This window comes from Nymphaea colorata, chromosome 6 (genome assembly GCF_008831285.2).
Source record: "Nymphaea colorata isolate Beijing-Zhang1983 chromosome 6, ASM883128v2, whole genome shotgun sequence".
NCBI classification, from domain to species: Eukaryota; Viridiplantae; Streptophyta; class Magnoliopsida; order Nymphaeales; family Nymphaeaceae; genus Nymphaea; species Nymphaea colorata.
In genome coordinates this window covers 3,446,877-3,462,426 of record NC_045143.1, presented here as the reverse complement: position 1 = coordinate 3,462,426, position 15,550 = coordinate 3,446,877, and the positions used below count along the sequence as shown (strand labels likewise).

The window sequence follows — 15,550 nt, the reverse complement described above, 5'->3', positions numbered from 1 at the left end:
AAGCGAGATTGGATCCGAGTCACTCGAATATTTGGATCTTATCATCCCCAATTCTATAGGGACGCTCATACGACACTCTTTCCTGCTCACACAAACAAGCATGGAGCCAGAAATTTTTGATGAGGATGGTCAAATTAAAGTTTCTAAATTTTGATTAGGACCGAAATATCATTTTTTAAAAATTTTATATAGAAAGTGATTTTTTTTTAAAATTCACGTATAATTTTTTTTTAAAATAAATTAAAGCACACAAACACATGATGCAGGTTCAGTAATTACCTGTTTAAGACAAAGAGAGAAAAAAACTAAACTAGTATGGCCTTGGGACTGACTTTAATTTCAAGTCCTTTCTCTTCCTTAAGATCTAACTTTAAAGTTGGAGAAAGTTTGAGAGAGAGAGAGAGAGAGAGAAAGAGAGATAAAAAATGTCAATACACACCATCACGAGACATGAACCAGTTGACCCTGTTTGGTGGAAAAAAAGAGTTCCATGGAAATTCCAGCAAGTACGTACAGCAAGTTGCAGGAACCATCCAAGACGAGGGCAATTTGGTAAATAAAAAAGTCAAAGGCCAAGTTTGTCAAACTTTTCAACCCAAAAAATTATTTCAAGAATGTCGTCCCTAATTTGGCGAAATATAAACTAAAAACATCCAATATGCTGGCAGGATGTCAAAAAATTCAAAGTTGGTAAGCAATATCTTCCATATTATGAGATGTGAAAGAAAGATTCACGGGTTTCACTATGTAGAAGCCAAGGGATATGTAGCCACGGCATGAAACATTATCTTGTCTTAGAAGATTAGGAAAAAAAAAAAACAATAGCTGCCCCCAAATGGGTTTGGTATGTGAGGACGTTATGTGTTTGGGTCACATGAATTAGTGCATCGGCATATTTTTGGCGCGGCCCTCTAACTATAACGATGTCAATGGATCAGATTCAAATTAGATATATTCTTTACCATAAATTCGAATGTTTACACATTTGATTCAAATTTGGATTTAAATAAGAATGAAGAAAATTTATATGAATTTTAGGAGAACTCTTTTTTTTTATCAAAAACTATTTTGGAAAGGAAGTGAATAACCTGACACACCCACATCCACATTATTGATAATAAAAAAAAACTGTACTTGGGTCCTAGTACTCAAAAACACTCAACCCAGTTTTTCAAAACTGAATAAAAAACTTTTTTTTTAAAAAAAAAACTAGTTTTCACAAAACCAATTCTATTTTTTAGAATGCATCATCCACTTGTTTTCCTTAGCAGCTAAGTTCATGTCTCGCCTCAACTGATACCATGTGGAAAGACACATGGAATCCAAGGTCTTGATCCACTTTTTTCAACTTCAAGTCCTTACGTCGTCAGCTCTTGGTAGCATCTTTTGGAAAGAAGATAAAAATGTACTTACCTATTTTTTTATTGTTTTTTATTCTAAAATGTCAAGTTTCTTCTTTGATCCAATCTCTACAGTATTTTTGTTGTTTATACCTATTATAATTATTAAAAACTGAGAGATTAGATATTTGTGCCTACAATACAAGTGAAACTATTCTAGCGTCCTGCCATAAGTCTGCAACCCTCAAAATCCAAATCAACACTCTTCAATACCACTTTCTAAGAATCAAACTAAGCTCGTGGGCTTACACGCCACCCAGTCCGGCCGATTCCGCTACTACCCACAAAAAAATATTGAAGTTAGTGAACATAGAAGCGAACCAGTGGGCTCATGGGAGTGGCTTCACTCCTGCATGTATGGAAGATGATAAAAAAGAAGAGCGAGAGAGAGAGAAAGATCAAGCTTAGCCTGAAGCGTGTGGGCGTAGTCGTTGCTGCCGGTTATTGGGGTGGAGAATCTCGGCCACATTGCTTCAAATTCAATAACATGTCTCTCCCATGGTCCTCCAATTCATTGGTCACTGTTGATAATTATTTCTTGCTTAGAAATCTGCAGAAGACTCCACTTAGATCAATCTGCTTTTCTTTCTCTCTTTCTCCCACGGTCTTCCGAAAGATTCTGTGACGATTTATAATAATTTCTTGTTCAGGAATCTGCAGAAGACTCCATTGAAATCTCCCTCTGCGGTGAAGTCAAAAGAAGGCATTAATTGACGCATATTTGCTTTGCTCTTCGTCCTTCTCACTGCACAACCAAGTGGCCGAACACGATAAAAGTTAATACGCCAAAGTTCTTTCGGAAAGGAACGAACCATGAGATTAATTTCTTCTGCTGGTGCAGCTGAATTTGGTCCCCCCCCTCGCCTCCTTGTAAGAAACTCGAAAATTTTATGCTCGGATTGATTATCACAGGTCACAATCTTAGCAGCTTATGTTGTACGTATATTCTTGTGATTTCTAAGCTTAATTTCATAGCATAATTATCATGATTCAAAACAGTGCACAACCGAAACATGAGCATATAGAAATTTAAATTGCACTTTCTCAATTATTTGCACATGCATCTTTGAAACTGAACTAAACTGGTTTAGACAATGTCAAGATTCCTGATTTTAATTATATGAAAACTCAATAATTCAGTCGGTTGCTTATGAATCGTTGTTGAAGTTATGTCTTGAGGAGTCAAATCTTATAAAGCAGAATCATGTTCATCTGACCCTTAAAAAGAGCTATTAAAGTAATAATTTTATGCCGTCTTTGATACTTGTAAATATTACTTGTACAAATTCGAAACGCGTAGGCCATGGAGATGCTGGTTTTTACTTTAAAGGGGTTGCCACAAGAAGTACAGGCAATGATGTGAGACTTGACTGAGTTCATGAACCGAGGAGGACACATTATGAATGAAAAGTAACTTTTCCCAGAAATGAAGATGTATCATCATGATATTCAAGAACTCTACTTGGTACCCGATACATTTCATGATGGTAGTCTTGCTTATTTAGTTCTTTTTTATGTAGACTGCTTGTAAATAACATAGTCACAAAAAATACGTTAAAAATGTGAAAAATAAGTCAGTCAAATAAAAAGGCAAAAACCGTTTAAAAAAACATGCATTTCCCATTTCTTTCCCGTTCATTTTCATTTTAGCCGTTTTTTTTTCACGTTTTTTTAATATCAAGCTGCTTGTTTCCATTTTCTAATTTGGATTGTTAGTTTCTCACTTGTTTTATTATCTCTAATGTTTATGATATAAAAATGTACCATATTTTCCTTTTTTTCAAACTTACTGTATTATGTTGGAGAAAAACCTTGGCATTTAAAACACAGAAACAATTTCTGACTACATTGACTTGAATTATTATATCATCACCTTTATATGGTGGCCTTCATTTCTCTTACCAAGTGGACCGTTGAGCTTATTCAAAGATGGCAGATTCAAACTAATTGAGTACATGTTCATCATGCCCTAGTCCCAAGTCAAAAGTACTGGCTTCATTATTTCCCATTAAGAGAAGATGGAGCACTTATGAAGCTACCTGCAAATTAATCAGAGTGAATTCAATGGAGAAAAGATCTTCATCAGTGTGACATACAGTTGGATATAGAAATTAAACGAGTTTAATTAAACTGATATGTCTTTTTACTATTGACCAAGGTATCTTCGATTAAGTGGCCCTAGAATTAGCCCTTTGGCATTTGCAACAGAAGCCTTTCTAATGCAAAACTGTGGATCAAAAATGAAAATAAGCACGCAAATTGAAGGAAGAGGAGCGAAAACCTCAAGCATTTTCCGATCAAGAAAACATGCATCTGTATTTTCTGTGTAAAATTTGTCCAGAGTACGTGTTTGTACAGGTCTGCCGGATAATGCATCAGAGTTTGAATCAATTTTGATTTGCTTAACCAAGAAGAAGAATCGGTAGAAATATCTGTATATCTGATCTGGATCTGATACCCAACCGAACCATTTTGAAAAAAAAGGGGATATAGAAAAACATTTAATATCCAATTGAAAAAGTAGATCGGTTTTAAGAAGTGACATTTGGTTGGATTCAAATTTAAGTTTGGACCAGATTTAGTTTTAAATAACTATTCTATATCTAATGTTCTTGCATTTCGAAAATCTATCGAATTCCGTTCAAAACTCAAATTTAGATTCAGAAAAGAATGTAAACATCTGACTCAGATTCGAATATGACTTTTCTTTGTTTATTTTTGACTTAAAATCCCAATATGTGAATATTCGAAAAAAAAAGATAAAGTTAAAAGGGTATATCCAATTCAAATCACATCAATTGACAACTCTAAAGTTGGTTACTGAGTCCCAGAATTATGAGATACCAATTCAATTGTACCTGCTTCATTTACCAGACCCAACTGGTGAACGGAGCTTCAAGTCTGACGTATTGACATTAAGATCATCTGATTTAGGTCAAGCCTTAACTTGTCTACTAAGGAAGAAAAGGGGGACAGGAAAAAGAAAGATCATGTCCTCTTTCTACCTTGAGCTGCTGAGCATCTTTCATTTACTATGAGTGGACCTCCTGTGCATGCCAAGTACGGATAGACCTCTCAAAAAGTGACAGCTACAGAGTCCTATGCACATCAAGAAAAAGTTTCCCCTTTTTTTCTTAGCCACAATGCATAGATCATTCATGGGCATATCTGCAATGCCAATATTCTAGTGCTAAGACAATATAATTATGATACAATGAGCAAAAAATTTAAAAAAAAGAAGAAGAAAATTTGGTTATCACGGCAGATCAATACAAGCCAATGAGTTGCGCTTATCAATCATTATGTTCATTATCACTGTATTCATTGCTCCGACTTCAGTAGATTTAGAAAGAAATCTTTCCGAATCGAGTGTGCTGATCAGAATGTTTTTCGGCATATGCCTTTGATTTTACATGCTTCAAGTCGATTGGTACTCTAACGAGAAGAGAGGGAGAGAGGACGAGTGAGAGTGAAAGAACCGTTCCAAGATAAAAGAACTGGTGTAAGCGAAAATCTATCTTTCTTCTTTACGTGCGTCTTTCGATCAAACAGGATGGCTCTGATTAATTTGGTGCATTTTGGTTCAACGTTTGAGTTTGGAATCACCAAACAGGCTTTCATAAGCGTTAGACTCTGTGATTCGATAACCCAATCCCCACTATACTAACCCTTTTAATCAAGGCTGGATTTACCCAAGAAATCTCCTTCTCTCTCTCTTTATATATATATATATATATATATATATATATATATATATATATATATATATATATATATATATATATATATATATATATATATATATATAAAATATCTTCTTGTCATCTTGAGTTCCATCCAATCAGATAGACCTGCATGTTATGTAATGGTGTGAGAGGCTGGAGGATTTTTCTATCCAAATTAGATGAAAAAATCTACGAATCCTATATATATATATATAGTTTATTGGCAACTGCCATTCACACCCAAGAGATTATGAAGCAAACCTAGAAAACCAACCACAAACAGAAACCAGTTATTACTGTTCAAATTATACATTATTCTATGTTTCATGATTTCCTTGTAATACTCTGTTATATATATATATATATATATATATACACTGGTTCTACAGATGAGTCTTCCAAGGATTTATAGGCCTCCTTTTGAGGCCAAAAAGTTACACTGGTTCAAAGGCCCAAGATGAGGAAGGCAGAGAGGCTTTCACTATGGAAACCATGCATCTCCTGGCCCCGTTTGTTTCGATCTCGAATAGATTTCACAGGAACGAACTGTGATGTCGAAGTGCAATCGCATAGGTGAAGGTAAGTCTGAACCTCGCCATGAAAATGGCAGCTGCTAGGAAACTCTCACTTATGAATGTTGCTGGGGCACATCTCTCTTCTCACTGGAGGAAATAAAGATGAAACGGTGGCAGCATTATTTTGCTCCATTGATTGTGGGGATTGCTTGCTTCTGTTCAGTGGTACTGCAGTACGACACTGACCTTACTATTGTCCTCCTCACTTGCATCTCAAGGAACAGTTTACATCTCGATGTCAGTTGGTCCTCAATCGACTGGTGACACAACATCGATGAACCTCTGCACCAACTGTCCAACAAATTAAAAAAAAGTTGTCGAAAATTATGTCAACCTGATTGGCTTGTACTTACTTCCACATATGATCTGTTTGGAGATGTTTTGAGTTGCAAGTTGCATCCACTTGTTCACTTGTTCTCCTTGTGATGGAAACAGTTCACACCCTAGAATTAATGTCTGGAGCCCAATGTCATGAACTGTGTTTAGTTGTCCTGCTGACAGTCTAGCTTGAAGCTCAATATCTAGCAAGATAAATTGCAGATTTTTTACATCAGAGTTGATGATATCTTGTCTCAAGAATAGGAAATTGATAAATGAAGAGATTTTTTCTGGGCCAGACCTTCGTCTTGGATGCTTAAACAAGAAGCAGAACCAAGCCCAATGAAACTGAAATTGGTTGAGGTGTGGTTTTGTGGTTTTGGAATTTTGAGCTGAGGGCACTAACTAAAAAACTCTCACACACACTTTAAGGATCGGTTTTGTAACTGTTTCATGAATCTATCTCAAAAGTTAAAACAAAACACCTTTTAAAATGTTGCTTGAATCTACTTCAACCTTTGACTATATTTATATAACAACTACCTACTGTTACAACCTTTTAAAGCATCAATATAAAAAATATTTTTTTTTAGAGCTGGTGTAGGCAACTGCCCACACCTGCTCATATGTGGCACGGCAATTAGCTAGCTGTAACAAATTCAAATGGATCTGACTGTTCATGCATTAACAAAACCAAGCTCAAGTTTGTATATATTACATTTAATCACCTCAATTTGGGCACTGAACACTAAACTTAATTAAACCCAAAAACATAAGATCTGCCTTTTATTACGCCACCGAAAGATCTACCATGCATGGACATGCTTCCGTGAAGTTCTCATTTACCTCTGCGCCAAAATCTTCAAGAAACACCATCTATAGGTAGCGGCCCCGCCCTAAAATTCTGATAAAAAACCAGTGGCCGTCCTACATGGGTATTCTGGTTTCGCCCCTAGATACACCAAAAAGGCCGAGGATTAATTGATCTCTAAAGGCATCCACTTATCACTTGGGCCAAGTGGCCGCTACTGCTCGAACCAGTACCGGCCCTCCATGAAAGCAAGTTGGTACGTCCTCGAAGAAACGTCAAAACCAATGGTGCGCTCACTGATACGGCTGCTACCATTGCTTCCCAACCTCAAAAATGGCCGCTTAATCAGAACAAAGGATGCCCTACAAGGACCAAGCTACAAGCTGTCAGAGACTGTGGGTCGCTCGAAGCAGAGGCATTTTCCATGGCCTGGCTTGGAAACTCGGAGTGTAGCAGGTCATTTTCCTTCCCTTTTATCTCGCACCATCCTTATCCTATCAACATGATAGCACGTATGCCTGAGCTGTTGCTTTCAAACTTGAGCGGCCAAAAACCAGCAAAAGAAATCACCATCCGACCCCTTTGTTTAATGGGGACAGGTATAATTCCCCACTGTCCCTTTGAAAAGTGACAAATGAACCCTAATTCTGAGCATTTGATTGCATGCACATGCACAATTTTACAAGGAATCAAGAACGAGAAATTTTCGTTTGGAAGCCAACTTTGTTCGGCGCAGTGTCAATAACAGGTCTCGAGTTTCTGGCTTTTTCATGGAACAGCCGGTGTCTTTGTTGAAACAGCTGGAGAAGAGCTTGATTAATGATCAAAACATCCTTGATTAATAATTAAAAAAAAAACTTTTATGTAGGGACAAAAAGAAGATAAAAAATGTTAAACGAGCAAAAAGAACATTTCTTTTTAAATAATTTTCAAAATATTCTACCTGTCTACCCTTTCTTGTTGGTGTACATGTGTTGCATGCACGGATCGCGCACACAACCGTTTCCCTTTCTTTTATCCTTGAGTGTATATTTGTTTGTTGCGAGCACACCCCTATGCACCCAACTTAATCTGCTTCTCTTTCCCGTTTCCTCGCAATGCACACTAACTAATACATTATAGTTCCACCTAATTAGTATGAACTCCTTGTTGCTTGAACCAGTAACCAGCCGCCTACCAGCCATTCGAGTGCCCAAAAGTATTTTTGAGGGGAAAATTAAGTTATAGGATGAATTTTAAAGGTTTAAGCCTTTGTGTCTCTCAGTGTTCCTTTCAAGGCGTAAGAAAGAAAGGGATTCGCCCACATTTGATTTAGGTGATGAAATAAATTGTAAAGAAAAAGTTTCTTCTTAAAGGTAATTGTCAGCTAAAGGTAGCCTTGTTTTGGAATTATGATGAAAAAAGTAGGCCACCAAATGAAGCTTTCTCTCTCTCATTTCTTGAGAACATGTCACCACCAGCTATCACTTTCTCAAAAGGAGTAGACAGAGGAATCTTTTCCAGGTTGTTGTGGCCCCCTGGCTTGCCATTATTCAAGCACACCAATTCCTTGAGAGTGCCTGTTTGCCTGACCCCAAAAGATCAAAGATTTTCTTGATTTTGTGAGCATTTTAACAGTGAAGATGGCATTTTTTTCTTCTTCTTTGAAATCTGCCTGTGTGGTTTCTTTGGGTAGGCTCCACCACAATGGCATTTGTTCTTTCTTTGAAAAAAAAAAAATTAGAAAAATGGACTCCAAGAGTAGAAGACCTAAATGTGCTTGTTTAAGATGTCATACTTAGACTTGTCTCACCAACAGCAAAGAAAACGATAGCGAATTAACGTATTTGCTGAGACCTAGAAACTTTCTCTTAAGCAAGAGCGGCGGAGCTCAGCCTTGCAGATGACCAGCCACCTACCACTTGGGCCCCTTCACCACCAATACGTGAAACTGAAGCTCGTTACGCACACACTCCTCTTCATGCATAGCTGTATGTAATGACTAAAACGCTCTGGCATGTTCAACCTGAGAACATCTACGATGTACTCATAGTCACAAATAACGTTTCGGAGCTTTAAACGGAAATGTCTTTTATGCGACAATTTTTTTTTAAATTTTAAAAAACTAAAAATGAAGGAAAGATAAAAATAACAAGAACACAAACATGTTAAGATCAGTAGATTTGCAACCAATGAAAAATTAAAAATTAAAAAAAAAATTGTTTGACATTAAAAAACTGAAAAAGTGAAAAAAACGAAAAAAATGTGTTAAAAACATGCTTTTTTTTTTCGTTTTTAACATTTCTTAAAGAAACCAATTTTTTAAAAGTTTAAACGACCATTTAATTTATTGCATTTTTTTGCATTTTTTTTGAAAAATATGCGTTTTCTGTGACTATGCATGCACTATGATCTAATGAATAATCAATGGAAAAAAAATTGAATAAAAAAGTAACATTTTATTTGTGAAAATCACAAGCAGGCCCTCGTTCAATATGAAACACATAGCTGACGATGACTCGACACAGTGGGTTCGGTCCTTCCATGCTTGTATCATGGCTAAGATTCCAATTCCAAAGCTTAGAGAGATAGTTTACACATTTTATATTTTTATATATACCGTCCACACTTCCGCCCAATCACAGCCACCTGATGTATTGCATCGGGTAGTATGATTTAGCACATAATCAAAAGATCTCTCTCTCTCCATATATATATATATATATATATGTGAGAGAGAGAGATCCTTTTGATTTTATATATATATATATAATGCTTCATATGCAGCACATGACATGTCAATTTCAAAATAAAAATATTAGACCAATATTTATGTGGATTATATCAGACTTGGCACCAAGAGGACCCAAGTGAACTCTGATCAGACCCACGCATATTCGGGCACAGTTGTATTGAAGGACCAACCATAGTTGGAGATGGAATTAATGCAGACAAGTGAAGCTGCACCATGTAGGTGGGGGCATATATTGTACGTTGGCGCAGTGGCTCCCATGATCGCATGCAACATCTCTTTCAGTGAAAATTATATGTGAAACTGGACCATACAAAATGTTTTCTTTTCAAGTGTTGCTTAAATCATGAGAAGGTTGAATAGATGGAGAAAAAGGCTAGCTGCATGTCTTTCTGCTCCTGGACTAGCGAATAATAGAGCACCATAATAATACTGGACCAGCTGAGCTAGCTAGCCCCCAATGCACAAATATCAGTTCTGATTTTTTTTTTTTTCTACATTCAGAAAAATTAAACTTAAAATGAGCTAGAAAATGAAATGTAAAGATTGAAACCTACGGATCTTTTCGGCCTGGAGATTAAGAAGAATTCTCGGCAATCCTCTACCAATTTCGGAGAATACTATCACATTTGCCTTTGCATTATTAACAGATGCATCTCATTGATCTTCATCGTCGTTCTTTTTTTCATCAAGTTTCTGATTTGAAGATGCTGAAAGATTTTGTCATTGACACTGAGTGAGCATGATGAGTATTTCATCTTAATCTGACTAAGAGTCAAGATAATAGAAGTGTCGCGAGGACTTTGTCATTGACTTGATCGTACAATGTTTGAAGGCTAGCTCCTTCCCCCCATGGCCAATTTCTGGTTTGGTTTTATCACTTTTATGTAGAGAATACATTCTAACTTTGTTACCACAGCAACAAAGCTCTCGGAGCTCAAAGATCTCACACGAGATCGAGTTGTGTGCGGACCTCTATGCACGTAACTTTTTTAATAACCACTTAAAAAGAAAGAAGGGATGTTTGAGGCATTTTAGATTTTTTTTTTTTTTTTTTACAAAAGTATGTACATTTTAGACTTTTTAACATTTTTTAATTTTTTTTTTGTCTTTATAAAAATTTGCTTTTCTATTTTATTGGCGCATTTTAGTTATTACACAAACCTGTGCGGAGGTCATGCAGCATGTTGCCAGCTTCTAACAAAAAAAAAAAAACATTTATTTTCTCATTTTGTCCTTATAGGAGGGCTCCTTTGTTATCTTTTTGCCGGCATTTTTGTCATTTCAGCCACCGGAACACACTTGCTGACTCCTTAGGTGCATACTTTTGTTAATAAAGGTACAAGTGTTCTATTGATAACTAAATCTTAACGTACAATTTTTTCATGTTAAATGGTAAAACTCGACGCCCAATTGACGGAGAAGGAAGCTGTTAAGCGGATTGCAAAGGCGTGACTCTTAAAAACCATAGTCATCATTCAATTTTCCTATATATAATTATAGACCTGCTCATACTCAATATTTGGAAACTTATTTTTTCCATTATTTCTATATCCGTAACAATGTGAAAAGAAGGCCGCTTTAAGATTTTTGACTCTTTGACTTAGGATTAGTCAGTTTTATTTGTCGATTGGGGGCAATGAAGTGATATAAGTCAGCATCACTTTGACATCGTGAAACTCATATATATATATATATATATATATATATATATATGTATATATATATATAGTCACTTTCATGTGGTATTTTTGTTACGGACCCATGTCCGATAAGGGATCACACGTGGATGGACATAGGTCCAGTTTGATTACCATGACATCCTACTTAGACTTTTAATTGGCTGGTGCGGACAGCGGCTCACACCAAAACCATATATAGCTCTGCACTGGCAGGATTGGAACCTCCCACCTCTCAATTGAGATACTCTAAACATGGAAGAAAGGACAAATGAAGTTTGCATAGTGAGATGGAGGCCATGGCTGTCTGGTGGGCCATGGTGGTCCAACTCTCATGGGTGTCGACCTCTTGAACGAAAGGTCAAATGCGCAGGTTATTCAACAAAGCCGAAGATGCCTCCCCTTTCCCTTCCCCCCATCTCTGGTCTAGAGCTGCTTCGGGATGTGGGTGGAGAGATGTGTGCATGTCAATTAGAGTGTCGTGCATCCATTGTTTTCAAGAATCAAATCTCACCGACCTTAATTTTTCTTATTATCATTGGAGCAAAAAGAGACTCTAAGTTTTTTGTTTTTTTTTTTTTATCATTAGTAGATACAATTAGTTGTCGTTTTCTCAGCATGTTCATGAACGCTGGAGTAGTGCATGCACGTATATCACACACATGATATACGCTGCACATGCACATACGAAAAAATAGTTATACGCACATACAGTAGCAGCAAGGCTGTGTGTGGGGTAGAGGGCACATGGCCAAGTTTATGATAGTGATTCACAAAGGAAATATCACATATAGATTAACGTACAAGTTATTAATTCTAGACAAGAAAATAAATACACAGCTAGGCGTACAGCCTGGGGGAAGAAGGGACTACATGGTTTCACGCGCTTAGGCAAGCGACGATATCTCCCAGCCAAGGTTGTGGTTAATTTCAACGTTGAAGATCAAGAAAAACTACACATCCAACAACGAAATTAAACTCAGGGCCATGCAGCTCTCATTTTTTTTCCATTTCATAAGCTGAACATCTCTATACTTCATCATATAATTTAGGGAGCAAAGTTTGCTCTCTTTTCTTTCCCTTTTCCTTGGCTGACAGGGTAATACAATAGAGATAGAGAGAGAGGAGATAGTATTCCTAAGCATCTAAGTGTGACCCATTTTGGTTGTTTTTCAATTTTCTGATTGACATGAAGGGGCGTTGGTCGTCGTCTTCGGAAGTCCAAATCCATCGCCGAAGTTGATTGCATCTGTTCTTCTCATAATCCTCAGCCTTTTGCATGACTCCACAAACATCCTGCAAGATTACAATGTTTTCAAGTTAGCCTAAAATCCCCGGTTAATTTCTTCACATGCAGGCGCACTTAATCTACCAAGAAAAAAAGATGGTACTTTCAGTAGTTATATATTAGTAAAACTGCACCCGATAATTTAATTACACATTTAACAAAAAATGGTTGCCTAAGTATGAATTTAATTTTCTATTTTATTAATGTCGAGTTTAGTTTTGACACTTTCTGTTACCAAGTAATTTGCTCATTTCATCGTCGCAGTGAAATGCCATAACAAATAGCCTCCACTAGTTTTTGGCTGATCCTAAGTGTGTCTTTTGACATGATTTCATATGCAAATGAATCAATAACTAAATCATCAGGCTTTTGGTAATTGGTTGTCTAGATAGGGAATCAATACCATGAAACCAATTTCTCCAATCAATTAGCTACATGGATCCAGCAAGATCTAGATATGGATACTACATGTATGAGTAGATCTGGTCGTGCTAGCGTTTGTTCAGCAGATCTGCAATACTTTCCATTTGGATCTGCTTATGGCGTCCATTTACACCGCCATTAACGATGCCAAACCTTTCAATTGGCAAGATCCAAGACCAGATCCAACACTTGCCCATGCTGGCTTTACGTTATATAGACACGATTAACACCAAAATATATAAAATTTTGGAAGTTGCAAAGACAGATCCAGATTCTTTTCTTCCAGTCGGATTTCATCCTCATCCTCCACAGGCAAATGGGTACCGTAATCGGATTCGAAAACAGTCTAGATCTGACCTTAAACCTAACCATTCGGTGCCCTAGCTAAGAGAGAGCAATACGCGCATTAAGGAAAGATCCAGATCTGACCATATAGAAGCAGATCCAGGCTCTTTGCGCGTCTCCACTCTTATCTGGATCTCGCGCATCAGATCCGACCCATTTTCCAACCCTAGGCTACCGTCAGACTTCTCTTAACGTAACCAACCTATTGGAAATCCTGAGAACTCGTTTCCCGGGTTTAAACAAACACTACTTTCGCATGCACGATCGAAATGCATAATTGGAGAGAAAGAGTTTGATACTTACTCCCAAGGGACATCTCCAACCAGCATCCAATCTCCATCCCTATCTTCATAGACCGTCATGTACTCCGAATTACCACAATCATCCTCTGCATTTTGATGAAAAACAATCAAACTACAGTTGAAAATATTTTTAATATTGCTTTCCCCCTTAAGCAATTCATAATGTGCATCTTCTTTAGGTGTTTGCATTCAAAAGCCAAATCATGTACAAATCTATTTTTGAGACAAACCGGAATTGATAATCTTTGAAATATACTTTTTTATCTTTTCAGACAAACAAACGAGCACCCATTTGAGAGAACCACGGGTTTAGTATACAACATGATGAATATATTTGAAGCTACCACTTGCGCTTAAAAAGCACACAAGCGCTTCCTAGTGATGAAGAAATTCTTGAAAAGAAGGAGAAATCGTGGGGGCGAGGAACTCACCGAGGGAGAGATTGGAGAACATGGAGGCGAGGACACGAGAGAGGTCGGCGTATCCATCGTGGCTCTTGAGGTGGATTTTCCTGAGAAACGGAGCACCATCCATGCTCACCTTCACATACAGCTCCATCGACCTCTCAGCCTTCCCCATGAAGCTGTTCTTCCTGTAAGAGCAGATGGGCGGCCACCCCACAACCTTTTGGGCCTTCCCCTCCCTTGGGTCCTCCACCACTTCCTCGTTCTCCCCCTCACTCTCGGCGGCCACCGTCGCGAAGCTCCTCTTCTTGGTGGCCGGCGCAGCAGCGGCCATGGCCGGCTCTCGGCTTCCCTTGGATCCCGGCGGGCCAAGCCTGAGCTCCGTGATCTCCAGTCCTATCGCCTGATCCCTCTCCATCGATGATCGATCTTCTTCTTCCTGCTTTTCTGCTTCTGCACCTTAATTAGTTTCGGCGTGAGTTTCTCCTTCCCGGGAGGGTCTCTTGCTTTTATATCTTCGCTGGGAAGGGTGGGTCCCGGGGGAAGGAACAGGGAAGAAGCCGGCGAGGGCGATTGTCTGTGAGGGGAGCGACAAGGGTGTGGCCGCGTGGGCCCCCACTCGGCCGGCGAATGAGCAGACAGAACCGTACGGTGGGGGAGGAGCGTCGATGGGGGGTGTGGGGTTTGCATCCCAGCCGTTGGTTCTCTCGCGGGGGGGTGGTGGGGACAGCCCCATGTGGCTCCGCCCCGAGGGCTTTATTGTCAAAAGGTCGCTTGGTCCCTCATGCCTCATCCATCATTCCCCCTTGTATCACCATCATCATCAGCGTTATCATCATAAAAATTTCCTTTACAATGCAATTCCCATCAAACAATGGCGGGAGATAGGGTGGGCAATTGCCCACACAGACTCGCAAGAAGTGTTTATTTTTTTCGTATTAAAATTTAATGGCAGTATTTTTTTTTCCATTTTACATACATATGCCTCTTAAAAGTTTAAAATGATATAACTAATGTCCTTTAACCAATAGACATTGTTTTCTAGGTCGATGGGTAGTTGGGTACTCGCCAGCCAACTATATAACTATATAGGCCAACTATATAGGCCGGGCTTTGACTGGTTCTTTTGACTTTTATACTAATTTAGAGATTTGATGGCTCGAGTAGGGTATTGGAGGCTCGACTCGGTCTGATACATATATATAACACTAACAATTGGTTCATTTAATTTTTTTTTTTGTGTATGTCTGATGATTTTCTTAAAACTCTTTAAAACTCTTCATGTGTAACGGATGATACCCTTAAAAACTCTTAATAAATTGTCGATAACACTCTTAGACATGGTTAAGAATTTTTAAGATATTAACATATGAATATTAAGGGTTTCAAAGAGTAGACGTCAAACCGAGTACCCAATCCATATAAAGTTGATGGTTTGGTCCGACCCAATAATTAGGCCGACCGGGCTTTCTAACCCATTGCCCAACTTTGTTGACCCTTTGGCTGAGCCGACCCGAGTCAATGCACACCTTTACCTGTGCTTGGAGGT

At 38.1% G+C, this 15,550-nt stretch overlaps 1 protein-coding gene across 1 annotated transcript; it reads right to left on the bottom strand.

Annotated features, from left to right (window-relative positions):
- Nucleotides 1-12,005: 12,005 nt before the first annotated feature.
- Nucleotides 12,006-14,473, bottom strand: LOC116256198 (auxin-induced protein 22C-like). The gene is made up of 3 exons (XM_031632481.2): nucleotides 14,029-14,473; nucleotides 13,599-13,683; nucleotides 12,006-12,535 (listed from the first exon to the last, which is right to left on the bottom strand). Exons 1-3 carry the CDS (start codon nucleotides 14,417-14,419, stop codon nucleotides 12,412-12,414), a joined length of 600 nt encoding a protein of 199 aa, XP_031488341.1. The 5' UTR covers nucleotides 14,420-14,473; the 3' UTR covers nucleotides 12,006-12,411.
- Between the last annotated feature and the right edge of the window lie 1,077 nt (nucleotides 14,474-15,550).